General features: G+C 40.1%; 1 protein-coding gene across 3 annotated transcripts in view; it reads left to right on the top strand.

The window, feature by feature from the left end:
* TUB (TUB bipartite transcription factor) overlaps positions 1 to 27,392 on the top strand; it is a 73,349-nt gene that overhangs the window by 28,854 nt on the left and 17,103 nt on the right. Inside the window, exons 2-7 of one of the 3 annotated variants that reach the window (XM_081938321.1) lie at positions 763 to 814; positions 1,794 to 1,956; positions 8,957 to 9,091; positions 22,407 to 22,568; positions 23,719 to 23,840; positions 25,366 to 25,557. In XM_081938321.1, coding sequence (XP_081794447.1) covers positions 763 to 814; positions 1,794 to 1,956; positions 8,957 to 9,091; positions 22,407 to 22,568; positions 23,719 to 23,840; positions 25,366 to 25,557 — 826 coding nt within the window. Of the gene's footprint in view, positions 1 to 762; positions 815 to 1,793; positions 1,957 to 8,953; positions 9,092 to 22,406; positions 22,569 to 23,718; positions 23,841 to 25,365; positions 25,558 to 27,392 lie in introns of all 3 variants that reach the window. The other 2 variants (XM_081938320.1, XM_081938322.1) reach the window with 2 other exon arrangements.

Here is a 27,392-nt window from a genome sequence, read left to right as displayed (position 1 = left end):
CCGCTGCGGGACAGAGATGATAGTTGCTCTTTAAAAATTATGATTTAAATTGAGTTGATTTAAATCAAGCCTTTTTACTAGTGATTTAAATCATGGTTTAAATCGTGATTTAAATTGGCTCGATTTAAATCAAATCCACCCGATTATTAGGAATTGTGGATCCGACTGACATTTTTCTTTAAGTGTGTTTATCCCAAGTTTCTGAGTGTCTCTTTCAATAAATTGTGAAATATTTGAATACGGTATAGAACTATTACGTAGTTAACTATTACATGATTAATTCCCACTTTTAATAAGGAAGTTGATCATCTGATCTGGAGTTCTGCAACTATTCTACTCTATTCTATTCTGCTTATGCATTGTATTGAAATATTCTCGTATGGCAGTGATGTCAGACTTGTATATAGATGAGCCTGGTGATATAATGAGGAGTTGTTAAATGAAGGGAAAAACTAAGACGATACATAATCCAAATCTCTTTGAAGCTGAGAGCTGTTTTATAAAGCTCCTCAAGCTGAAGATAGATAATCACATGAATCAGACTGATATACAATACACACAGTTGTTATAAATCAGTCTTTTCTATCCTGGAACTTGGCTAGGGAGAATGGGAGGAATCGTCCAATCAAATGTATATGGGACTGACTATTATGAGATATTATAAATAGAAGGTATAAATGTGTGTGTTTATTGAAAAATAGCAAGAATTTCTTCTGTGAGTAGATTCATAATTTATGTTTTGTAAAACATTTATCTTGGCAGTGTTTTAGATGACGAGAGCAGCAACCTGCGACAACAAAAGCTTGACAGACAGGTGAGTTTTTAAAATGTTGCTTGTGTTTTTGCATGTTGAAAAGTAGAGCTTACGTAACTGAATCTGTCTAGCACAAGGAAAATATACTTTATTTAAAACTCAATCTGTAGAGATTCTCACTCATCCAGGTCATGGTTGTCTCAAAGATGCTTTTTTCAGGATGCAACTGGACTTCCTTGTTTTTTTTCTTTTCTGAAAAAGAAACGTCTTCTTTTTTGGAGATGTTTTACTTCTCATCCAAGAAGTTTCTTCAGCTCTGACAGGATAGTGGAGAATGGAAGGATTTATATTCCTTGCAGACAGCTGGTCATTTGCATCCTTTTAGAGGGTCTTTGAAGCACTTGGAGGTTTATCTGTGTCCTCAGGGTCACCTGAGTAGTGCTACTGGTTCCTATAGTCCGCAATTTTTCCTCTGGAAACCCATTCCTGCTCTCACACCATTCAAAGGGTGTTCATCCCAAATTGTAAAGCTAAAAGTCTGTAGAGATTCTCAGTCATCCAGATCATGGTTGTCCCAAAGCAAAACGTCTACAAAAGAAAAAACAAGAAAGTCCAGTTGCCTCCTAGAAAAAGTACCTTTGGCAAAACCATGACCTGGATGACTGAGAATGGTTAATGGAGTATAGTCCAGTGGGTTTCCAATTTTTTTACTACCAGTTTGATCGTGTGTCATATTTCTGCTCATGTGCAAAAGTGTTCGGGTGGGTAGGCAGAGCCTCCCACTGCTGCTACTACCAGTTCACCTGATCCAGGCCGAACCGGGAGCAACCTGCCTCTGGTACAGTCCTATGCAACACCTACTTCTGAGGTGCTTCCTGTTCTTGTTTCTATTTGAAATATCTAGCTTTCAATTGTTTTCTTTTTATACTGTAAGTAGTGTTTATTTTCACACAAGTATTAGAAAAAGGGGAAAAAATGCAGTTTCCATTCTGCTGTGGCATTTGAACTGATTTTTTTTGTCTCTTTGTATTCTTTACAGAGAGCATTGCTAGAACAGAAGCAGAAGAAGAAGCGTCAGGAACCAATGATGGTTCAGTCCAATGTAGATAGTCGCACAAGGACCCGTAGAATGAAACAATCTGAAGAACAAGCACCACTGGTTGAGTCTTACCTCAATAGTAACAGCAGCGCTATCTATCATGGTATATACCAATTTATTGTACAATGTTATGTGGACTGACAAGATATGTTACACCAATAAATACCTCTGATAATCAATTAGTTTTAGAAAAATAAGAGTAAATTTTGACTTAACACAAAGTTAATACTAGTTATGTTCAACTTTAATTGATTAGGTTTTTTTTACTGCCATATGATTGCCTGTTGCACAAATAAAATATAAATGTTAAGCAGGATAATTACGGCACTGAAGATGTTTCCAGTCTCGAAGGCCTGTTCAAAGCCTCAGTCGAAGTGGGCTTTGAGTTGGCTTTATGAAAGATTGAGGTGCTTGGTACTCATGGAAGGCCCTTGTCAATCTGCACAGGTCAAAGACAACCCCTTCCAGCTGTTTTGGAAAAGCAGCCATCTGAAAGAAAGTACCTTTCTTTGATGAGTGCTGCTGAGGTGGATCATCTTGCCACAGATCAAATCATTCCTTTGATCTAACTTGAGCAGCTCCATGAAGCATTGCCTCTTCACACAGGCCTCATCATTTATATATGCAGTTCAAAATGAATTCATATAAATTCATACCCGGCTCAGCAAAGGGTAATTGGATTCTGTACTAATTTACTCAGCATAAATCATGTTTTATTTATGCAATCTGTCCATCTCATAGATATTCTTTTTTCCCCTTCCCCTCAGATTGTCTCAGGGAACAAAGGCTGTTGCTTTTATTAATAAGCTGTAACCTAGTCGAAAACAAGCAAGCAGATCATTGAACAAATCAATTCAGAGTTCTTATTTGAAATATAAATTGATCAGGGTCAAATTATTTTACTTCAGATATGTTATGCCAAGCTTTCTGGAGAATGCTGTAATGTTGGGAAGGACAGAAGAAAAGAAGGAGAAGAAGACAACTGTAATCTAATAGAAAGCAATAACCATAAATCAACTTGTTTTGTGGGTCTTTCCTTAATGCAAACAGTTTATAAATTTTGTAGGCTTAGAATGTGCAGTATGTAGCAATAGCGCTTAGACTTACATACTGCTTCACAGTGCTTTACAGCCCTCGCTAAGCGGTTTACAAAGTCAGCATATTGCCCCCAACAATCTTGGTCCTCATTTTACCAACCTCGGAAGGATGGAAGGCTAAGTCAACCTTGCTATTGATATTTACATAACATTCTTGATGGAGTATTCTATATTTTGGGTACAGATGTTTATCATTTCTGTTTCAGCCATTTGAGAGTTAAGCCTTTATCAAGAAGTAAGCACAGGGAGAATCCCTATCATAGCTTGCCTGAGGCTGAAAGCCATTTGGCTGAACACTGGTAGGGATGATTACAGGCTGATACTCCTAACAATCCCTCCAAGTAGATAGAGGCCTGCACCACATATAATCCCTGTTGCAGTGTTCCTTGGTGGCTCAAATGGGACGCAGTAACTCAGTGGCTACTTTAATTGATATTTTTCTGATATCAAAATATGCTAAAATATATGTGGTGGAATGTAGTCCAGAATCACAGGAGGGAAGGGCTCTTTCCCAGGCAGCGGAAAAAATAACAGCGCTTAGAATCTTTTATGTATAGGAAAAGGAAAAGGCGATCTTCTCCTCCTAGACATTTACAGGGTATATCTAATAGTTACACAGTTGAGTACTTTAGTCTGGCACGATTTCTGTCTATAGGCAAACAACAATAAACTACTCAGAAGTATCTCTGGGTGTCTTTCTTGGATCTGACAATATAACACTAATTGGAGCTGAAATTTAGCAATATGTGAGTTTCTTGCTATTTATCTGGCAGTCCCATTAATTAGTCTTCAAAGATGATTCCTTCCATCATTTCCATATTCTGGTTTAAAACCACCTCTTCAGAAGAATGGCATTTAAACTGTCAAATAATTAGCTCCCTTGGAGCTCGCCAAAATTCATTCAGAATATATTAGCAAAGCTAGATGCATAGAAGTTTTTTTTTTGTTACTCAAATTAAGGGGTATCTTTTTTGTCGGCAGATATTGCATTGTGTGCCTTTAGTTTCACCAGCTATCAGCAGATGGGTATCTTTTGGTCATGGAAGAAAAGTGTACTTTCCACACTATGCGTTATATTGCATTGAACTGAGGGATTTCTAAATTAAGAAATGTCAATTCAGAATGTCTTTGGCTTGTTACAAACTGGACCACAGGAACTCTCAAAAGCTATATCATTAAGCTAGAATTTTCTCTCTATTGACCTGCCAGAAGCCACACTGAACTCAATTTGGAGTTTCTTCTGGTTGAGCATGTTATATAAGATTTCACTAGAAATGGCATTTTTATCTTGCAGTGTAAAATATTCACAATATTTATATTTATTAATTAAGCAAGTTACTATGACCTGAATCACAGGAGACTGTAGGTAGCAGATACTAATATTTAACTGGGGTAAAGGACTTCTATTGTAAATCTCCTTGATTGTATATTATTGTATATTTGCTATTATTGCATTGGCTACGAAGGCTGCCTCTTCAATTGAAGAATTCAGTTGAAACTTCAATTCAGAGTTCATTGATAAATATTTCAATATAGTAAAAGAAACCCCAGTAGTAACAAATAGCACAAAATATTACATTAATATATTGGAGCTAATATTAATATTAAAGCTAGGTTTTTACCGGCTTCTGGAAAGTTGTGGAAGTGGGGGCCATTCTCATCTAGAGGGCAGGGTAATACACAATAGGTGATCCTTCAGCCAGCTTTCTCAGCCAGCCAACCCTGAGCCAGTTTGGATGGGCCTTTCTTTTTGTGTGTGTTGGGAGAAACAATCCAAGGGAACCCATTGGAACACACATACCCAGCAAAGGAAACAACCTTTCAGCTGGCTCAAAGCCAACATAAATTTCAAAGGGAAAGATGCTTCCCCTTCTTTGACCAGCAAAACTTTAGCTGGCTGTCAACCGTCCCCTGTTCGTCCCCCCCCCCCCCATCGTCAGAGAAATCAAGGAAATCCTACGTTCTTTTCCAAACAATAGTGAATTTCTTTCTCTGCCTATGTGGCTTGGAAAGGATCTGAGCACAGCACATGGGAGGAGCTGGAGGGCCAGAAGCAACCTTCTCGAGGCCCATCGGCCGTAGTTTGAAGACCCTGATCTAGCAGACGACAAGAGTTGGTTTTGCTACTTTGGTAAGACCAATTCAGAGTGAAAGGGCACTTTAGATAAACACCAGCTACAGATGCTTATAGAAGAAGTCATTTTCGTGAACTGGACTATTTATATAGAAGTCTGCATTCTGTTTCTAAATTGTTCCTGCCTTATTTCCCCTTCTCTCTGTTGCAATAGCTGTGATTGCTACCTGTGAATAACATAGACTCACTCTTTCCACCTTATCACAGACATTTGCGGTCTAATAGTGGCTCATTCTGTGGTCAGGGAGATAGACTTTTTTAAAATCCATTTTTGTCTTAGGTTGTATTTGAACTTATAGAATGAATAGTTTAAAAGAGAAAAATAGGGGAAATTTCAATTACACTATTTTATTTCATATATTTAGGGATATGCAAGGTTTTGGCGAGATTTATGCTGAAACACTATTAGTTGGAGCAATGCAGTGCAACACATATTTGGCAGCATTCAAACAGCTGTGAAAAAATGGTTGAATCTTTGTCAAGATGAAACACCCCCCCCCCCAGATGAAACAGATCCCTGAATTTCTTTATTATTCTTTGTTAAGTTTATGTACTTAGTATTTGACAGAGCCAGTGTGATATAGTAGTTAAGTCACTGAATTAGGAGTAGAGAGGCAAGGTTCTAGTTTTCTTTAGGTATAGAAGCCAGTTGTGTGGCCTTGGCCAGACATTCCCTCTTAGCGCTAACCCATGTCAGGCTCTGTGACAAGCCAGCTAAAAAACAAAACCCATCATTGCATTAATATTGATGGCTTTGCAGTACAGGTTAGGCAAGAACAATGCAAGAATAGGTGGAGGTCCCAAACATGCAGGAGAAATGCATTGTACTCAGCATGTTTCATTGTGACATAATCATGGCTGTTTGGTCATTCCCTTACCTCTTCCTCCTCACCCCAGTCCTGCAGATGCCAACTTGCTGTGTACGTTTTGTTGTTTTTATCACAAAGGATGTAATTTTAAATATCCAAAAGAGAAGGTCTTTGTGCTCTTCAAACGCATTGAACTAAGATCTTTCTGTAAACCACAGCTAACATGACAATATTAATGGTAAGTATTGCCCGAGTTGCTTGCTCAGCGACCAAAGTTACAACGGCTCTGAATGAGGGAGACTTAAGACTGGTCTATGTAGTTGCAACTATTGCAACATCCCTGTGGTAATGCGATTGCTCAGTGCCTGGCTCACAATTATGTTGCAGCGAGCTGCAGGCAGATAGGTTTTGTCATTCCCTGCCAGCTTACCACAAGCAAAGTCAATGGGAAAGCTGACAGGAAGTCACTCCCCCTCCCCCTCCCACTGCTCTTTTGCCCACCTGCACTCCATAACACCTACATGTGACATCCCAACCATTGTGATGCTTGTCTGTCCTCTATCTCCTGCCCATGGCACCTCCCGCAACATTCTATGGAGTCCCATTCTTACCCAGGGCTCCTATGTCTTCCCACTTAGAGACCTACTTAGTCTTGGGGTTACAAAGGCAACTGGGACTGCAGGATTGTTATTGCTAATTGATATGGGCATATAACATTATGATTTACAATCATTTAGTGACAGAAATTTTGGTCCCAATTGCCATTGTTACCTTTAGTTTGGGAGTTGTGGTCCAAAACACCTGGGACTGGACCACAATTCTGTTGGTCTACTCCAGTGATGGCGAACCTTTTCGGCACAAAGTGCTGAAAAGGGAGCACTTCCTGGTTTCCAGAAGTTTTCCAGTTCTGTGCCAATCAGCTGGCCAGCACTCATGCTCATGCAGGAAAACAAAGAGCAGTTCTTCCGGTTTCCGGCACTGCCGCATACACAAAGGCCAGCTGATTGTCACGTGCACATGCGCGCCAGAAACTTGGAAGAGGAATGGGTGATGCTGCACATGCCAGGCGACATGGCTCCTTGTGCCACTTTGGGCACACGCGCCATAGGTTCTCCATCATGGGTCTACTCTTGTATAGAATCATTAAGATCCATCTTGGATCATAAAAAGACATGTGGATTGTGCACATTCTTGCTGACATACATACAAAAACCTAAGGTCTAATAACCTTTGAAGTAATTCCTTCTCTTTAACACTAAGTCCTCAAAGTGCTGCTCACAGTAATAGCTTCAGGCTAAATTAGGGGATCAGGGGATCCTAATCGGGGATCCCCTGATTAGGGGACTGGAGACTAAAACATATGAAGAACGGTTGCAGGAACTGGGTATGTCTAGTTTAATAGAAAGAAGGACTAGGGGAGACATGATAGCAGTGTTCCAATATCTCAGGGGTTGCCACAAAGAAGACGGAGTCAAACTATTCTCCAAGGTACCTGGGGGTAGAACAAGAAGCAATGGGTGGAAACTAATCAAGGAGAGAAACAACCTAGAACTGAGGCAAAATTTCCTGACAGTTAGAACAATTAGTCAGTGGAACAGCTTGCCTCCAGAAGTTGTGAATGCCCCAACACTGGAAGTCTTTAAGAAGCTATTTGTCTGGAACGGTATAGGGTTTCCTGCCTAGGCAGGGGGTTGGACTAGAAGACCTCCAAGGTCCCTTCCAACTCTGCTATTGTATTGTATTAAATGCTAATTAAAGTCTCCAATTACTGATATAATAGGAAAACAAGGGGCAGTTGTAAAATGTTGTGTTATGTCTTAAAATAAGCAGAGTAGCAACACATGCAAATCAGTCTGCAGACTACATCCTTTAATGAATGTTTAATATTTGTTAGGATTCACCAGGTTTAATTTTGGAATATTGAGAAAGAAAACACTTCCTATAATCTCCTATAACTTCAGTTTGAATGATCAGATGCTTGTTCGGTAAACCATGAGAGAATAGCTTCATGCACCCACTTCTTGCCCTTTTACCATTGTTAAATATAGTTTGGTAACTAATAATTACAAGGAACTATACTTAATGTTTTCGAAGTAAGCCAGTGTTAAGGTTAGCTACTAAATCCTAGCATATTAAGGTGCCATTATATCTCTTTTTTCATATATTTTTGAAACACACACACACTTTCAAAAGAGGAGTCTTGACTATATTATGAAACTAGGAGGTTTTAATTTATTTTACAGAAAACACTGACAAAACGTTTGGATCAAAAGGGATATTGGCAATTTGTGGAAATGTGTTCTGGGTATTCTCAGCAAATGGGAATAATTTGTCAGTTCACTAAATGACTATCATGGAATCATTTATGAAAGGAAAAAAAAATCTAGTGATATAGCCCCCTGCTATTTTTTCTTATTCAATAGGATATGGCCCTACATTCTCAGCTTATTTTATCTTTTTTTTTTAAATACAGTATATACTTTCCAATAGTCTGCGGTTTTCAGCCACATACCATTTTTAGTTTCTAAGGATATGCTTGAGACATTGGTGTTCTTTTGGGATCCTGTAAGAGTCATTGGATTTCAGCTGTTTTCTCCCATGGAGCAGAGCCTGTGATTGCCAGAATTATTCCTTGCAGTGCATGGTAGAGAATTCTGGCCCTCCCATCATCCCAGAAAATATGGTTTCTTTCATGAGGGAGAAGAGAGCAAACAATACTGGTCAACCTTGAGAGGGACATCAAACCCATACCTTACATTATCCAACAAGCCCAGAAAAATGGGAGGTCTGAATTCAGTCCATAGACCACACCTTGTCTAGAGAATAAGAACCAACCATAAAGGATTCCATTAAAAATTACTCCATCCTTTTGTCCTATTCTGGTTTATTCCATATTTTTCTCTTTCCATTTCATTACTTGAGAAAATGATTTTACAATATACTTAACTTGCTTCTCTGTAGCTTCATGTGCTGGAAACATCCCTTTCGTTTCTTCCTTTCTTAAAATTTCCTCCTCCTTTTTTTTTACCTGTCTCTTTGGGCCACCCCAACTATTTCAAGCAGTACAAGAGACTGAGCAAGAAGATGTCAAGGTGGCAGCAGACCCACAGGCTCCGAAGTCAACCAAAAAACCCAAAGCAGCCACCGGAGGCTGTCAAACAAGCAGCACCAGGAAAGAGAAGAAAGGAAAACAAAAGGGTAAGCTGCATGCCACTCATGATTGAATAAGAACAAGACATATCATTTGAAAGGGAACAGTACAGGTAATCCTCGACTTGCAACAGTTCATTTAGTGACTGTTGGAAGTTACAACGGCACTGAATAAAAGTGACTGGACCATTTTTCACACTTATGACTGCTGCAGCATCTCCATGGTCACATGATCAAAATTAAGACACTTGTCAACTGACTGATATTTATGGTGCTTGCAGTGTCCCAGGGTCATGTGATCACCTTTTGCGATCTTCTGACAAGCAAAGTCAATGGGGAAGCCAGATTCACTTAACAACGTTACAAACTTAGCAGTGATTGACTTAACAACTGTGGCAGGACCCACTTAACAAATGTCTCACTTAGCAACAGAAATATTGGGTTCCATTGTGGTTGTAAGTTGAGGACTACCTGCATTTAATGCGACTGATTCGTTTAAGCTACACATCCTTCAAGGGCATTTAGTAGATGGAGTTTATGTTATCCGCTGAAGTTATCTCTGCTTTGATCGGTTGTGATGTGACTTGTCTATCTCCTTTTGCATGTCTTCATACAAATTACAAGGTTTTGGGAACACGAAATGTAACACTCTTAATAAAGATAAAAAGGTCACAAGAACACAGATTAATAAAATCCTCTGCCTTCCAAAAGTTAGCTTAACCCCAGCTCCCTAAATCTAAATGAGGAAAACTTGTAATCTTTTGAAAGGATGCTCATACTAGTTTCCACTAAGTTTCCTAAAGTGGATAATCATGTGTAAGGGCTTGCTGAACCCAACCCACACTTCTGCCAAATTATTTTTTTTTTTTTTTGCAAAAGGAAGTTCAATGTCTGTTGTACCAAGAGATGCTCGTAGTGACGATGGTCAAAGTAGTTGCAGTTATGTATGTGAGATGATCCAGTTTCTCTTGTAAAAGCCTTTAAATTGCATTTATTCTCATAACAGCTGTTTATATAGACATCCCACCCACCCCGAAGTGCTTCTTGGTAAATCCTCTGTATTCACATAATGTACAATCCTCGTGGGTGAGAAGCCTTTACACCAGTGAGTGCGCAGAAGACTTTTACTGTTTTTAGGAACAGAAATTGAATACTTCTCAGCCATCAAGATACTCCTGTCTCCTAATTCAATATTTATCAGCTTTGTTTTAACTAGCATTTTGGTTCTTGTTTCATTTTGTATCAATCCTGCCTGAACTAGAGGAGAAAAGAGCAAGGTTCAGTACAATATTAGGTTTATATATATGTCTCTTGTTGCATATGCAAAGCTCCATAAAGCCCTTTGTAAATGACACTTGGTTGTTTTTAAAAAATAGTATGTTTTCATGCTGAAATGTCATAAAGACCTCTGTTTAGTGATAAGAACTGCTTTGGACATAATATCTCAAGAAGCTTGCTAGCTGTTTTGCACATTTATACATAAGGGAGTAAACCAAGAGTCTACTGTATTTGTATAAATATGAAACTCAGCAAAAAGTCTCTGATTGATTTCAGAAGATAGTGTTTCCCCATTATTGTTCCTGGGGCTACCTCACTTATGGTCTAACACATTTGTGACTAAATTGGGGAAGATTGTTGTGGGATATGTTCTTGCTTGGATTTAGGTATCTAGATTAGTGGGATTATTCTAATATATATGAGAATTTAAATTGCAGCTGAAATATTGAGGCAGAAGAGATTTCATTGCTTAATATGTAGTCTTGCCTGGATTCCATAATCACAGCTAGATCACAGCTAGTTGTTCTAAGGACCAAATTAGCTGAAATATGTTTAATGAAATATGTCTTTGCATAATTGTTTTTACTTTAACAGATGGTACACAGAGCTCCAAGCTGCTTCAGAACCATGGTGCATGTGTGGGTGTTAAATTATTTGTTTTTTAATAATAATTTTATCAAAGATTATAATTGAAAAAAAAAATAAACTAACAAAAAAAAAAAAAAAGAAAAAATAGTGCAGAAAACGAATAAAAAGAAAAATAGAAAAATATATATACAGAGGTAACTTCCCCTTTCATCACAGGTATAAACAATTTTAGTAATTTATCACTTTCTCTTAAAATACAACAAATGATCTCTTCTCATATTTCAGCTTGTAGCCATAAATAAAATCCTAAAACCTCATCATTAATTCCTGAACAGCAAAAGTGTATTAAAAGTTACCAGAGACAGCTCCAAATCTATTTTAACCTTGATCAAATAATGGAAGTTTATATTCCTTATATTTTCAACAATCCTGGTTTTTAATCCTTCCAAATAATGTCCTAGAATTTGATATGGCTTTAATTTTTTCTTTGTCCCTTCTCAGAAAATTCTTTCAAATTTTAACAGGTCTCTTTTCTAATTCCAGTATAGAAAGGTTATCCAAATCACTATTCTGGCTTGTTTGTATGTCTCTCTTTATAATTAAAAAATCAACCGGTTTCATTTGTCTATCCATTATATCATGTTTTCCCATATCATTCCTGTATTTTGTCGCTTTTAAATCCATATTCACACTCATTTCAGTTTTATCTAGCAGAGTTTGTTCCTCTTCTGTAATACCATTTATACAATGAGTTCACTGTTCACACATATCCTTCAAAATGTCCAAGTATTTTATTCTATTCTGTGTTAATGAGTCAACTTTACCAATAAAGAGAAGTGTTAACTTTAAGTATTCTCCTCTAATTGTAATCTTTAGTTTCATCTAGTTCCCTCTAGTGTCCAACCTTCAAAATGCTATCCTCTCACCCCCCCCCCCCAAGAATTCTAATAACAGCAATTTTCCAAAGGATAGATTCGTATAATTAATTTTAAAGACTTATTTCAAATCCAAATCCATCTGGATCCTTAGTTCATTTTTAACTTTCCAAAAACAATATTTTAAACAACCTTTTGCTGTTTATTCCTACAAGTATTTTCCCCCCAAACCCTTAAATCATATTTAAAACTTATTTTGCTAAGGAGACTCACACAGCAAATGCAATAAAAACTTACCATTTCAAAAGTTCTTAATATTTGAAAAGCAGTAAAAAAAAGTAATTCCAAAAGGGATTAAGAAACGAGGCATGGTCAAGCTTTATGAATATAGATAGGCTACATTACAACTGTGATGTAGAATCCTCCGACTTCCAGCTGCTTGATTCATAAACTGACTGCAGAAGTTCCAGTAGGCTGTTTATGAGAAGCAGCTGCCTGGAGTACATGTGGGCAATCTTATGATCTCTCCTTTCTCTGGAGAGATCCAGCATCCGGCCATCAATCTCATCATACAGGCTGTTCCCATTCTTTCATCTAGTGCTCCATACCCTCACCAGAAGTCTGTGCGTATTAAATTCTTTGGACATACTACTTTCCATATTGGAATTAATCGATTCTCACATGTCTGCTATTGCAAATAATCTGGGCTGAAAAGAATACATTTTCCCCCCAGGGATGATGGAATAGGGGTGGTGGTGACTGTGATAAAACACACATTATGATTTTGATTCTCTTGTACAAATGCAAACCATGTGACAAATACCAGCTCTGGTTTTGGCAAGATTCTCACAATGCTGCTATGTTATATGTACTAACTCAGCTTGTCGTTTGGTTTTATTATTTTGAAAAAGAAGTTGCTGAAATTACAAATCTCACTTGAATGTATTTGTTTCTGAAGATGCATGCAGATTTGCAAAATACTATCTTTAGTGGTATGTCCTAAAATAGATATTATAGGTAACATACCTTCTTATCCAAAGTGTTCTGATTAATGTTTAAGTTATGCCGAGAAATAACATTATACAATGCTTGGCTAACAAACATTCATTTGATTTCTGACTTTGTAAAGGCTATTCATTTTAGCTGAAGTGCTGGTGTATTTTCTAATTCTATTTTCAATGGACTGTACAAAATGTTCATTGAATGATTTTCTGAATCTCATTCATGAAAGATCCTCTTATAAATTTATTGAGGCAGAGCCAAATACTGCAGGTGTTCTTCTACAATGCAACTTTTTCTTTTACTGTAGTTACAGATCTGTCCAAAGATGCCTGTAGACTATTAAATTTAAAACCAGTTGATTCTTCTTTTTTAAACAATGAGCTACATATCTGCCCTTATTAGAAATTAATGGGATATTTAATTTTAAAATAGTATATTCAAAAGCTAATTTTTGATATCTAGCTTGCATTTAAAAAAGGCAGAATTCTGCTTAAAAATGAAATTGGGTAAAAAGGGTGCAATGAAGTGCTGTTAATAATAATTTAATTTAAATGTATGTTTATATAGTACTATTGTATCAATATTTAATAATGTATAACAGTAATATATAGCACCGTGTGTCATAGTGTCTAATGTTTTGGGTTCGAAATCAGGAGCCTGAGTTCTAGGCCTACTTTAAGCAGTGGTGGGTTCCTATCGGTTCGGACCGGTTCGGCCGAACCGGTAGTGGTTTGGCAGCCTGGGTCACTGGAACTGACAGTGACCCAGGTCTGCCCCACCCCTGAACTGGTTCCCCAGGTGGCACCATAGGTGCCGCCATCTTGTTTTTCAGTTCTGTGCATGCACAGAACAATTTTAATTGTACTGTCCATGCCCGTGCAGCACACATCAAGTGCACGCGCAGCACGTACACGAGCAAACCGACAGTAGTGCTTGCCGGAACCTACCCCTGACCTTAAGCATGAAAGCTAACTGGGTGACTTTGGGCCAGTCACTCACTCTCAGCCCACCACCCACCAGATTGATGTTTTGGGGAAAATAGGAGGAGGAAGCAGTATTAGGTATGTAGGCCATCTTGAGTTGCCCACTAATAAAGGAGGGATGAAATTCAAATAACTATGTAAATAGTTAATATTTATGTTTCTAAAATACGGTTGCAGGAACTGTGTCTAGTTTAATGAAAAGAAGAGCCACAAAGAAGAGGGAGTCAAACTATTCTCCAAGGCACCTGAGGGTAGAACAAGAAGCAGTGGGTGGAAACTAATCAAGGAGAGGAGCGACTTAGAACTGAGGAGAAATTTCCTGATAGTTAGAACAATTAATCAGTGGAACAGCTTGCCTCCAGAAGTTGTGAATGCTCCAACACTGGAAGTCTTTAAGAAGATGTTGGATAGCCATTTGTCTGAAACGGTATAGGGTTTCCTGCCTAGGCAGGGGTTTGGAGTAGAAGACCTCCAAGGTCCCTTCCAACTCTGCCATTGTATTGTATTGTATTGTATTAAGAATGGTATTCAGTGAAGTGCAATTGCTGGTAGGACAGATCCTATTGGCAGCATAGATGCTCCCTGACCCCTCCAAATCTGCCAGAGCTTTGAGGACAATCCAGTTTCAATGGAAAGGAAAAGGGTACTAAAGAGAAAGAAAAAAGGGGAAGAAAGTCCTTTTATATGCATGGATGTTGAAGGGTGCAACTTCAGCTGTCACATAGAAATAATGTGTTTTCTATTTGTACCCTATATTTGAACTTAGAGAACTTGGTCTGAGCAGGCAATGGAATAGCATAGTTGTAGGTTGAAGGAATTTTTTTGCCGAGATTCCACTATTGATGGTGGTGATGGGGTTAACTACAGGTAGTCCTGGACTTACAATCTTTCATTTAATGACTGTTCGGAGTTACAATGGCATTGAAAAATGACCATTTTTCATACGTACAACTGTTGCAGCATCCCTATGGTCATGTGATCAAAATTTGATTACATGATCAAAATTCAGTTGGTTCTTATTTATGACAGTTGTGGTGTCCTGGGATTATGTGATCAATCACCTTTTGTGACCTCCCGACAAGCAAAGTCAATAGGGAAGCCAGCTTCATTTAACAGCTCTGTTACTAACTTGACAATTGGACTGATTCACTTAAAGACTGTGGCAAGCAAGGTTGTAAAATGGGACAAAACTCACTTTAACAAATGTCTTGCTTAGCAGCGTAAATTTTGGGGTCAATTGTGGTCATAAGTCATAAATGTTTCAAATCCTCAGAAAATAGGTACCACAGGCAAAGACATGATGTTTGTAGAGAAAGCATTGTCTTGTGCACATGAGTGGATATTTGTGCCTGTGCGCCACATGCAAAGAATTTCTTGTTGAAAATAATTTATATCAGAACAATAATCGGTTGGGAGACCGGGGCCGCTGGATACGCCCGGTCGCTTGTACCAACCCCCGCAGGCTAGGTGGACAGGATCGGCAGAACCTGGGCCTTAGGCTGATGTTATGTAATGCGAGGTCCGTGATTAATAAGGCCCCCCTCATCAGTGACTTGATCACAGAGGGGGAGCCGGACCTCGCAGGAATAACGGAAACCTGGCTGGGCCCAGAGGGGGGGTTGCCCCTCAGGGAAATGTGCCCTCCAGGTTACCGTGTATTCCACCAGCCACGGGCCCAAGGTAGGGGTGGTGGGGTAGCGATAATCATCCGGGAAGATTTGGCACCGAGGGAATTCACTGTGTCGCAGATTTCTGGTTGTGAGTCTCTGGGTGTGAAATGGGGCCCAGGGAGTCAGCTGGGCCTGTTGATAGTATACCTGGCTCCCCGCCATACATCAGCGGCCCTGCCCGGGCTCCTCGAGCGGATCACGGAGATGGCGGTTGAAACCCCCAAGCTATTAGTGATGGGGGACTTTAACCTGCCATCGACGGGAGAGGCATCCGGGGCAGCCCGGGAATTCATGGCCTCCATGACAGCCATGGATCTGACTCAAGTAGTTCAGGACCCCACACACGAGAGAGGCCATATACTTGATCTTGTGTTTGTCTCCGACCAGTGGACGAGTGATCTGGGAAGAGGGAATTTAGTCATCACGCCCCTGTCATGGTCAGATCACTCACTTCTCCAGCTGGACTTCCCTGGCGCTGCTCCCCACCGCGGGGAGGCGGAACCAGACTATCCCAGATGGTTCCGCCCCAGGCGTCTGATGGAGCCAGATAGGTTCCAGGCAGAGCTTGGGCCACCTCCTGCAGACCTGCCCCACCCCCGGGCAGAGGACCTGGTAGCCGCTTGGAATAATGCGGCCGCCGGTGCCTTAGACCGGGTGGCGCCTTTGCGGCCTCTTCGACGGCCACGATCTACCCGGGCCCCCTGGTTTAACGGGGAGCTAAGGGCAATGAAACGCCTTAGGAGACGCCTAGAGAGCAAGTGGAGGTCCTCCCGCGCCGAATCCGACCGAGCACAAGTAAGAGCCTACGTAAGGACTTACCTTGTGGCAATAAGAGTGGCCAAACATCAGTATTGTGCCACCCTTATAGCGTCCGCGGAGAACCGCCCTGCCGCCCTGTTTCGGGTGACCCGCTCCCTTTTGTCACAGGGGCAGCGGGACCCCCCATTACTGGGCCGGACAGAGGAATTTGGAGAGTTCCTGCAGGATAAAATCGATCGGATCCGAAGGGGATGGACCCACCTCAGTGCTCCAGTGGGGACGTCTGAAGCTAGTCTTGAGAGACCATGCTGGGAGGAGTTTGACCCTGTTGTCACCGAAGATTTAGACAGGTTGCGCGGGCGACTGCGAGCCACTACATGTTTATTGGACCCGTGTCCCTCCTGGTTGGTACTGGCCTCCTGGGAGGGCTCACGAGGCTGGCTACTGGAGCTGGTGAACGCTTCGCTGGGTGAGGGCCTTTTACCAGCCGCCTTGAAAGAGGCGGTGGTGAGGCCCCTGCTCAAGAAGCCTTCTCTGGACTCAACGGAGCTAGCAAATTACCGTCCTGTCTCCAACCTTCCTTTCTTAGCGAAGGTTGTTGAGAGTGTGGTGGCTCAGCAGTTTCCGCGTCACCTAGAAGAAGCTGATTATCTAGACCCGCGCCAGTCCGGCTTCCGGCCCGGTCACAGCACGGAGACAGCCTTGGTCGCGTTGGTGGATGATCTCTGGAGGGCAAAGGATGGGGGTTGTTCCTCCATCCTTGTCCTATTAGACCTCTCGGCGGCCTTCGATACCATCGACCATGGTATCCTATTGCGCCGTCTGGAGGGGTTGGGGGTCGGGGGCACCGTATTACGATGGTTCCGCTCCTACCTCTCTGGCCGGACGCAATGTGTGTTGGCAGGAGAGGAGAGGTCGACCGCGAGGCCCCTTATCTGTGGGGTCCCACAGGGCTCGATCCTCTCGCCTCTCCTGTTCAACATATATATGAAGCCGCTGGGTGAGATCATCCGTGGTTTTGGGGTGGGATACCATCTGTATGCTGATGACACTCAGCTGTACATTTCCACCCCAAACCACCCCAACGAGGCTGTTGAAGTGATGTCCCGATGTCTGGAAGCCGTACGGGTCTGGATGGATGACAACAGGCTCAGGCTCAACCCCTCCAAGACAGAGTGGCTGTGGCTTCCGGCTTCCCGGTTCAACCAGTATATGCCATCGCTGACCATCGGAGATGATCAATTAGCCCCGGTGGAAGGGGCACGCAATTTGGGCGTCCTCCTTGATGCCCGGCTGTCTATGGAAGATCATGTGACAGCCGTGGCGAGAGGGGCGTTCCACCAGGTTCGCCTGGTGCGCCAGTTGCGGCCCCTTTTGGACCGGGAGGCCTTGCGTACAGTCACTCACGCGCTGGTGACGTCTCGCCTGGACTACTGTAATGCTCTCTACATGGGGCTCCCCTTGAGGTGCACCCGGAGACTGCAGTTGGTCCAGAATGCAGCCGCGCGGGTAATTATGGGGAGATCGAGGTTCTCCCATATAACACCTATCCTGCGCGAGCTGCACTGGCTTCCTGTGGTCTACCGGGTGCGCTTCAAGGTACTGGTTACCACCTTCAAAGCGCTCCATGGCACAGGGCCTAGTTACCTGCGGGATCGCGTCCTGCCCCATACATCCCTGCGACCCGTCCACTCACACAGAGAGGGACTACTCCGGGTGCCGTCCTCCAGAGAGTGCCAGAGGGCAGCGCCCAGAAGTAGGGCCTTCTCTGTAGTGGGCCCCACCCTTTGGAATGACCTCCCCCCAGACATCAGAACTACAACCGACCTTCGCTCCTTCCGTATGAAGCTGAAAACCTACCTGTTTCGACTAGCTGACCTGACATAACTCTACAACCTCCCCAGCCCAGGGCATTTTTAATTGTAATTTTAGTTTTTAAGGGTTAATTTCACTGGGGTTTTAACTTTTTAAGTATTGTAACTTATTTATTTATTCTTACCTCCTCTATACGCTATATAATACCTTTGTACGTCGCCCCGAGTCCCTGTGGGGAGAGGGGGCGACTAATAAGTTCAAGTAATAAATAAATAATAAATAAATTATTTGCTAAGTAGGCCCTGCAATACGGAGGTTTCCTTCCAAATAAAAAAGTATTATTTTTAAAAAGCTGAGGAAAAAATTGCAAACAGTTTATTCTACACAGCAATAGTCAAAATAAGCCTTAAAATGTGGGAATGAGTGTAAGGAACTGCTTGGAGATCTGTAGGCGTTGTCTTACAATCTCAGGCTAATCCTATCTATTGTAGAAATCTATTTTATTAGTTTGTATAATGAATGTAGTTCCTTGGTATTTGACTCCAAGTCTTAACATTTGAGAATTCCCTGGATCACAGTAGTGCTTTTTAAAGCACTACTGTATAAAAATAAACAAGGTACATGATAGCAATGTTCCATTATCTAAGGGCTTCCAGAAGGGATCAACCTATTCTCCAAAAAAACCTAAAGGCAGGACAAGAAGCAATGGATGGAAACTAATCAAGGAGACAACAGATCTAGAACTAAGGAGAAGTTAGAACAACTACCGTATTTTTGGAGTATAAGACGCACCGGAGTATAAGACGCACCAAGGTTTTGAAGAGGCAAATTTTTTAAAAAAGTAGGTAGGTAGAGGGAAAGAGAGGGAAAGAAATACAGTAGGTAGGTAGGGAGAGAGAGAGAGTAGTTAGGTAGGTAGGTAGGTAGATAAAGGAAGAGAGAGAGAGAGTAGGTAGGTAGGTAGGTAGGTAGGTAGGTAGATAAAGGGAGAGAGAGAGAGAGAAATACGGTAGGTAGGGAGAGAGAGTGAATGTAGGTAGGTAGGTAGAGGGCTATAGAGAGAGAGAAATAGAAAGAGAGAAAGAGAGAAATACAGTACATAGGTAGGGATCTTTCCAGGTGTATTTATCCATGTGCTGCAGAAGGAAATCGCTGACAATCTGCAGCACCTAAGACTTTGTTTCTGCTGGCACAGCACTTGATCAATGTAATTCCCATCAGTCAGTTAAAGAGCTTTCCAAAAGGAAAAAAAAAGTTTTTGCACTCTGCAAACCTCCCCAAAACGGCCTGTTTTTCATGAAAATGGGCCCGTTTTTTTTAAAAAGGCATGAATAGTCTTGGGGGGCTTGCAGAGTGCTCCTGGGGGGTGGGGCAAAAACAAGCAAAAAACGGCCCATTTTTCGCGAAAACAGGCCCGTTTTTTGTGAAAAAAATTGCATGCATAGCCTTATGGAGGGTTATAGGGGGGGCTGGGGGGGAAACGGTCCATTTTCTGCTTATTTCTGCCCTCCCCAGTCCCCAGGAGCTTTCTGAAAACCTCCATAAGGGTATGCACGGACATTTTGGTGAAGGGGGCGGGGCTTCGGGAGACAAAAATGCTGTATTCGATGTATAAGATGCACCCACATTCTCGGCCTCTTTTTTGAGGAAAAAAGGTGCGTCTTATACTCTGAAAAATACGGTAATCAGTGGAATTACTTGCCTCTAGAAGTTGTGGGTGGTGCAGTACTGGAGGTTTTTATGAAGTCACTGGGCAACCACTATCTGGAACGGTATAGGGCAGTGATGGCGAACCTTTTAGACAGCAAGTGCCCAAACTGCATGCGCACACATGCCCAAACTGAAAGACATGAATGTGTGAATGTGCCCATGCCTGGAAATGTGCAAACGTGTGCATGTGTAAACGTGTGTGCACACCTGTGCAGAAATACATAAATGTGCCCGTGGGCAGACATGTGCTCATGCGCAACAGAGACCTGCAGACCAGCTGGCTGGCGGGAGGCAGGGCATCCCAACACCGGCACCATGGCAAGAGGTAAGATCTTTTTCTTTTGTGAGCTTCTGTTTCATCGTTTGCATGGAAACATAAGCTTATGAAAGAAATGCTATGGAGATCTGACTTGAGGCGACGGCGTGCCACTTCTAGCATGCGTGCCATACGTTCGCCATCAAGGGTATAGGGTTTCCCGCCTGAGCAGGGAGTTGGACTAGAATACCTCCAAGGTCCCTTCCGACTCTGTTTTTCTGCTCTGTTTTCTTAAGTTACAGTAATTCATCCATTACAAGGTGCTGATTTTGGCGGAATGCTATGGAAATCAATAGATGATACACCAGAAAATACCTCCTCCTTGCACAACCCTCAGTTATCTAAAATCATGTTCTCATAGAAATCATGTCATTGAAAATACTATGCTCCTGATGGCTGTCTACAATTTTAAAATATGAGTCACTTGAAAATCAAGAGATATGAATTAGATCAAAGAATTACTGACTTTCTGGTAAGCTGTACACAAAAATAAATTTTATTTTAAAGAAAGAGAAACCAAGGTGTCTTTAAACTGCTGTTTTCTGATCATTCTTATTTTAAAGCAATCCAGCCTTTCCTTCAAGAATTACAGAGCCAGCTTTCAGTAGGGCTGAGGTTTTTTTTAGTAATGCTTTAGAATTCTAATGTGCAGATGTCACCATGGTGGAGACACTAGGCTTTTGAGTATATTAAATATTCCAAGGAAAAGAGCGGCAGCTGGCTCTACATCCGCCGAAACTAGTTTGTTTATTCTGCAATTATGTATGCAGCAGGGCTGAACCAAAACTGCTTACACAAGTTCACTTTTGTTTTAATTGGAAGAGGATCCTAAACTAAAGAAATACAAGTGCGTGTGTGGTAAAAAATTTCATAATGCAGTTTTAATAACAAATTAGTTTTACAGTATTTATTCTGTTTCTAACAATAGAATAGCATTCCCAAGAAACTATTTTGGGATGTTTATAGTTCTGTTTTTTTCTGGGCATTTCTTTTTCTTGCAGCTTAACATTTTTGAAATTGAATTGTTGGTCTGTTCTGCTCTTCATATCATTTAGAGCCCTGGCTCTGTTTTTCAAGTTGTAGTTCTGTAGATGAAATAATACAGAAGGACCGTGGAGACACAGATTCAAGTCCACCCTCAGATGGAAGCTCTGAGATGATTTTAGTCTAGTTTAGTTTGCACAGCAGTTTATGAGGATGTTTAAAAAAAATAGAGTGCTATATGCACCACATTCCTGAAGGAAAAGTAGACTAAAAATCTTTACAAATAATTCTGAAACTTCTAAATAAATGAAATTGGGCTGGAGTTTTATTGCCATCTAGTGCTTACCTGGATAATTGCCACCTTATAAAAGAATTTTGCTCTGTTTGTCTATCTTTTACAGGCATAGCCTTTCAAAAAAAACCAAAACACCTCTGTTTGTTTCCGGTTTGTTCCAAAAATATTCACTTATTTCTGTCATTAGTTGTAACCTCAGTTTATTTTGCTCAATTTTATCATTTTATTAATAAAATTTTCTGCTTATTTCTTGTTATAATACCTTCAGTAACACTTATTTCCTTTCAAATTGAATTTATATTACTCTGAAAGGCTTATGTTAAAAATGTGGGGTGGTCTTTCCTCAAGTTGTAGCTGTAGCTATTGTAGCATCTGTGGTTGTGGTCACATAATGGTGATTTATGGTACAATTACAATGGTTATAGTGTCCCACAGTATTTCAGGTATTGTCATTAACTTCCAGAAAAGCAACCTCATGAAAACTTCATAAAAACATTCCAGCTTTGTGAGAATTTAATTTGTAGGTGTTGATACCAATGATGCCAGTTAATGGTTGAACAAATCTAAAAGAGTACATACATAATCTGGCACTTTAAATTTTTATTCTGCAATTTATGTGAGAATGAATTTAGTGCCCTAGTCAAAAAAAAATAAAGTAAATGAAACAAATTAAAATTAGGAAATGAGATAATATTTATCCATCTTTAGTACCTTTTTGCAGGAAAAAAATGTTAACATATTAAAATTAAAAAAAACATGATCAATTATACATTAGGATTTGCAATTTCTCTTTCATTGGAATGAGAAGTATATAAGCTGTTTTACTAAAGATTCAAAATATTTTATTAATTATTTCAAAATCCACTTCCCTCTTTCCAAATTATAAAAATATATATGGGCAACAATTATTTTACTGTTTATACTTCTAATCAGTTCAATAATCAAACTTACCTGAATGAATTACAGATTTCCTTTAAAAGCTATTTTCAAATATAATTGAAGAAAGATGTGACTTCTTAGATAACCTGTTGTTATGTATGTATGTATGTATGTATTTTATATGACATTGGTGCAATTCTTGGTTGTAGGCATTGATGGTCCAGCTGCTTTTCAAGATGAAGTACAGATAGCAGGGAGCCAAGTTCAAATTCTTACTGTTGGGGAATCTTGCCATGATGAGGATGATGGAGAGGTGTTAGCTACCAGCCAACAAGGCAAACAAGACCTTAGAGTAACAATGCAGAAAAAAGGTAAGAACTCACTGAAATATTCAAATATTTTTGGTTTTTTCATCATGGTGTTTGCAGGATATAAGGAAGAGCAAAAGTAGACCTATACTTTTTTATGACATCATCATCATTATCAATACGCACGCACACCCACCCCCACCCCCACCCACACCAGTATGTATCCTTATAGAATTGTCAGATAACAAAAAAGATTGGAATTCACATACTTTGTGGATAGATGTTACTTAGGACTAGTAAATTATGAAGTCTACAAAGCAAAAGTTTCATTATATGCTTACTTGTCCCTCCATACAAAAAATGCTAATGGTTTGTATTGCATTCTAAGATAATAAAATAGGATCAAATAGGAATTAGTTTGAATCCAGGGTTATGCTACTAGCAGTAAGCAAAATTCATAAAATACAGCAGATAGTCATGCTTGGTAGCCAATTAGCTCCTCTCCAACTGATATTTGAAATATGTCTGATTCCTCCAATGTCAGTGCCTTCTACGTACCATCTAATAAACAACAGAAGGAAATTAGAAAAATATCTGGCAGATATTTTGTATGCCCTACAGTTGTTTGGTCTGGATTGAATTTATCTGCTTAAAATGTTTGCTGGTAACACAAAAGTTTGCCATTAACTAATCTATGTTATTTCTCCATGAAGCTTCTAGGAACTCTTGTTGTAATTTGGTAGATAAATTAAGTGGGTAGGAAATATGGATTCGACAGAAATGCACCAAAAGTTTCATTTAATATTCTTTCCAAAATGTATTGCTAGCAGCATTAATTATTAGGAAATACTCTGCCCTTTAGATTTCATTTCTTTTTCAATGAATCAAGTTGAAAGAACAAATAACATTTTGATACATTCTACCAAAGTCCCACTTCTTAAATACTGTCAATGTTGTTGTTAATATTGTAAGAATATGAATATGAGCAGACATTAGTAGATCTTGCAAGGTCTTAAAAGTATCACATTGATAGATAACTGCTACACTGCACTAATAAGAGAAGCATAAATAGGTGCAATCAAAGGTATGCTTTTTCTAGCACTTCAAAAGAGATGAGAGGCTCTGATATAGTAAATAAAATGTATGTTCTGAGAGCAAGCAGTTTGATTATGCAGTAGTTATATGGTCTTTAAATATAATGACTATGTCCTAGGCATTTCTAGTAGCATGAATTTTGATGAAGAGGAGGATGAGGAGGATGAAGATAGCTCAAGTTCCTCACAGTTAAACAGTAATACCCGACCAGGTTCTGCAACAAGCAAGAAATCAAATAAGGTGAGTGATCTGATGTGGTGGACTTAAAAATACCTCAGAATCAGAGGTGGTATTAGCCGGTTTGGACCAGTTCGCCTGAACTGGTACTGGCGAACTGCAAGTGGGCCCACCCACCTGCCCCAGCTCCAAAACGTCCTATCTAGCCTTGTTTTCAACACCGCACGCATGCGTGCATGCGGCATGCACGAGCAAAGCACATGCGTGGAATGCCAGTGATAAAACTAAGTAAATCTCACCGCTGCTCAGAATTACCTAAACCAGACATTTAATTCAATGTAGGTAATCAAGGTAATGCAGGGGTGTCCAAACTTGGGAACTTTAAGACTTGTGGACTTCAACTCCCAGAATTCCCCAGCCAGCTCTGCTCTGCTGGCTGGGGAATTCTGGGAGTTGAAGTCCACAAGTCTTAAAGTTCCCAAGTTTGGACACCCCTGAGGTAATGTAATGACTTACCTTGCCTATATGGATTCTTCATAACTTCTTCATAACTTCTTCATAACTTCATTTTGATTCTTCTGCATCAAAAGATTTAATGTCTGTCCTGAGTTCCTTGCTAAAGTATAGAACCATTTCTTATTTTATTTACTCTTTTCACTTGTTTTTATTTACTCTTTTCACTTGTAGCCCCTCCCTTTTACTCTCACTGCAGTGTCCCTATCCTGTGAAGCTAATGTTAATTATAGTATTGATCTGTTGCCTACAAAATTCCTAATTTTACTTCCAACAAGATCCATGGTTTTTAATAACTAGTCTGGAAAGTAGAAAACAGTGGTGAGATGGGAAGCATTTAAATGTAATAAATATATTAATTATAAATAAATATTGGTGATGAAATGCTTTACCAAATACCATGTTTTATCTTATATATAAATAACCAGACATTAATCACAGTTAAGGGAGAATTTAATGTACTGTTGGCTATTTTTTATTCTTTTTTTTACAAATGTTCCTTTTCTTCAGGTTTGTTTTGAGTCCCATTAAGCTGCTACCAGCTAAGTGGTGCTAGGCTAGGCTGCAGGCCTAACACCAACTAAAACCTATTAAAATTATTCTAAGCTGATTATCATCCTTAAATCTTCCAGCAAGACTTTGTAAATTTTCAAAGGGTGTTCTTTGCTCCAGCAAAGGTTTGAGTGCAGCATTTCCTGGAAACATTGTTTGCAAAACAATGCCCCTCTCTTGATTCCAGGATCAAAGACAAGCAGGCTGCTCTTGTGCTGCTTTACCGCATTCCATTTATGCACTGCATCTTGTGATCTTTACAATACCTGAAGAAGCTAGATAAGAGACAATCAGTAGGCTGAAAAGCAACACAAGGCACTTCTTCAAGGCACATTCAGTACATTTTTCCAGATCACATCCAGTTTTCCCATGTCTTCTTTTGTGTGGAAAGTGAGCTGTCCAGAATACATGTAGGTTCTGGTTTTTTTTATGTTACCTCTATAGTACCAAATTTCCATTGAGATTTATCTCCACATTAATCTCTCTGTATTTTAAAGAGAGGTAACTTTTCTTACTCTTCTAGGAAACGGCATCAGGGCCCAGCCCTTCAACCAATAACCCAGTAATAGATGTGGATGATTTGGAGGAGTTTGCTGTGAGACCTGCTCCTCAGGGAGTTACTGTCAAATGCCGAATCACAAGAGACAAGAAGGGAATGGACCGTGGAATGTACCCTACCTATTACCTCCATCTAGAAAGGGAGGATGGTAAAAAGGTCATAAAGCATATTTTCTTGGCTGTCAAAAAAGTAACAGTATAGGAATCACACAGAACCTAGAGCTTGCATAATTATAAGTGTTTTTAAATGGGAGGGGGAGGTTGTATCCCTATCAGAAGTATTTATAATGATGGGAAAATATAGATGAAAAGGCAGCCTGTCCCGAAAAGCAGAAAGAATATCTGAGAAAAAATAAAACTATATGGACATGTTTTAGATTACAACTAAACAACAACTATTTTTTGTTGTAAGTCCAATTAAATTAAGTTGACATTGTTTATGAAAAGATTTCACTGCAGAACTGGAATATGAGCCTCCCCTGTATCATACATTCTTCATGATTACAGTGTAAGTACTGAATTGTTTATCACATATCAGCCATTCAATTACTGGATTTCCACAACACTCAGTCTCAACAATAAGAACTTCCCTGAAGGTTCGGGCAAAGTGTGTCTTAGAGCTTTTCACTTGTTGCAATAACCAATCAGATGTTCCTGGAGTGTTCACATACACTCCCCCACCCATCTCCTGTTGTTGTCCTGTGGCTGGTTGGCAGGCTGCTCCTGACATACAGCTAACATTGAACTCCATAAGTGATAGCCCCTGAAGGTCCCGTCTTCCATGAATTTTTCCAGCCCCTATGACAAACTCTTTAGAAAAAGGAGATAGTTGGAAACTTGCAAACAGAAGAGCAGACAAGAATAGGAGAGTTTTCCGTGGCTCTTTAGCAAGGAGAGGAACAAGTTAACTTCAGATGCTGGACAGTGGAGCAGGGATGAAGAGTGAAGTGGGAAAGTGATAGTGATTTACCAGGCAGATACTATGCTTGTAATTTTAGCAGAAGAATACGCTAATTAGCTACATGGAATGGAAAAAATGACCTCAGGAGGCTTGAATAGGAGAATGTTCAGCCATGACAAATGTAAGCCTACCTGCATCTGGGTCGGAAAAATAAAATGTGCACATATAAGGTTGGGGAACCTGACTTAGTAGCAGACATGCTAAAAGGATCTCGAAATAGTATCATTTGTACAAGAGTAAGCAGCTGCTAAGAAAGGTAGTGCAATCTTGGACAGCATTTGTATAATCATTGCATCCAGATCATGGAAGATAGTAGTGTGACCGTATTTTATGCTGTTTGGACTGCGTTTGAAATATTGTGTCCGTTTCTAAGTTGGAATGAGTTCAGAGAAATGCTACTAGAATGACAAAAGGTCAGAAGTCCAAGGCAGGGGTGGGAGTGGGCGTGGAGGTTAAAGAAAGGAAAGATAATGACACTAACAATTTAGAAATATCTAAAAGGCCATTATACAGAAGAATGTGAATTTTGTGGATTCTAAGAGCAGAAAAAGGACCAACTAATTGAGAAAAAGTAAATTGAAGCTGAATATCAAAAAGAATTTCATGACAATAAGTTATTAAACAGCAGAAGAGTCTGCCAGAGTAATGGTAGACTCCCTTCTGCTAGAAATTTTCAAATGGGTTAGTTAAATGGCCTCCTGTCTAGGATAATTGAGTAAATTCCTGCAATAGACAGAACTAGAGTAAGAGCAAAAGAAGGAACACATTTTCAGCTTTTTCTGCTACTTTGCTAAAAACCAGGCATCTTAAGTCCAAGGCCCAGTAATTATTTTGGAGAGGCCTAAGCTTCACCTATTACCAGATTGCATTCTAGCTAGAAGAGCTATAAACCACACAACAGGAATATCTGTTTTAAAAAATAGTGTTTTTTAGAAAATACAAACAAATATATGAACATAGATGGATATTTGGCTAAAAGAAAAGAAGTTGCAAAAGAGGAAAAATGATCAGAGGGTAACAGGTAGCATCTA

The sequence above is a fragment of the Natrix helvetica genome, assembly GCF_964273705.1.
Source record: "Natrix helvetica genome assembly, chromosome: 1".
NCBI lineage: Eukaryota > Metazoa > Chordata > Lepidosauria > Squamata > Natricidae > Natrix > Natrix helvetica.
The sequence above is the reverse complement of the archived record's forward strand: the minus strand, read 5'-3'. Positions and strand labels throughout refer to the sequence as shown.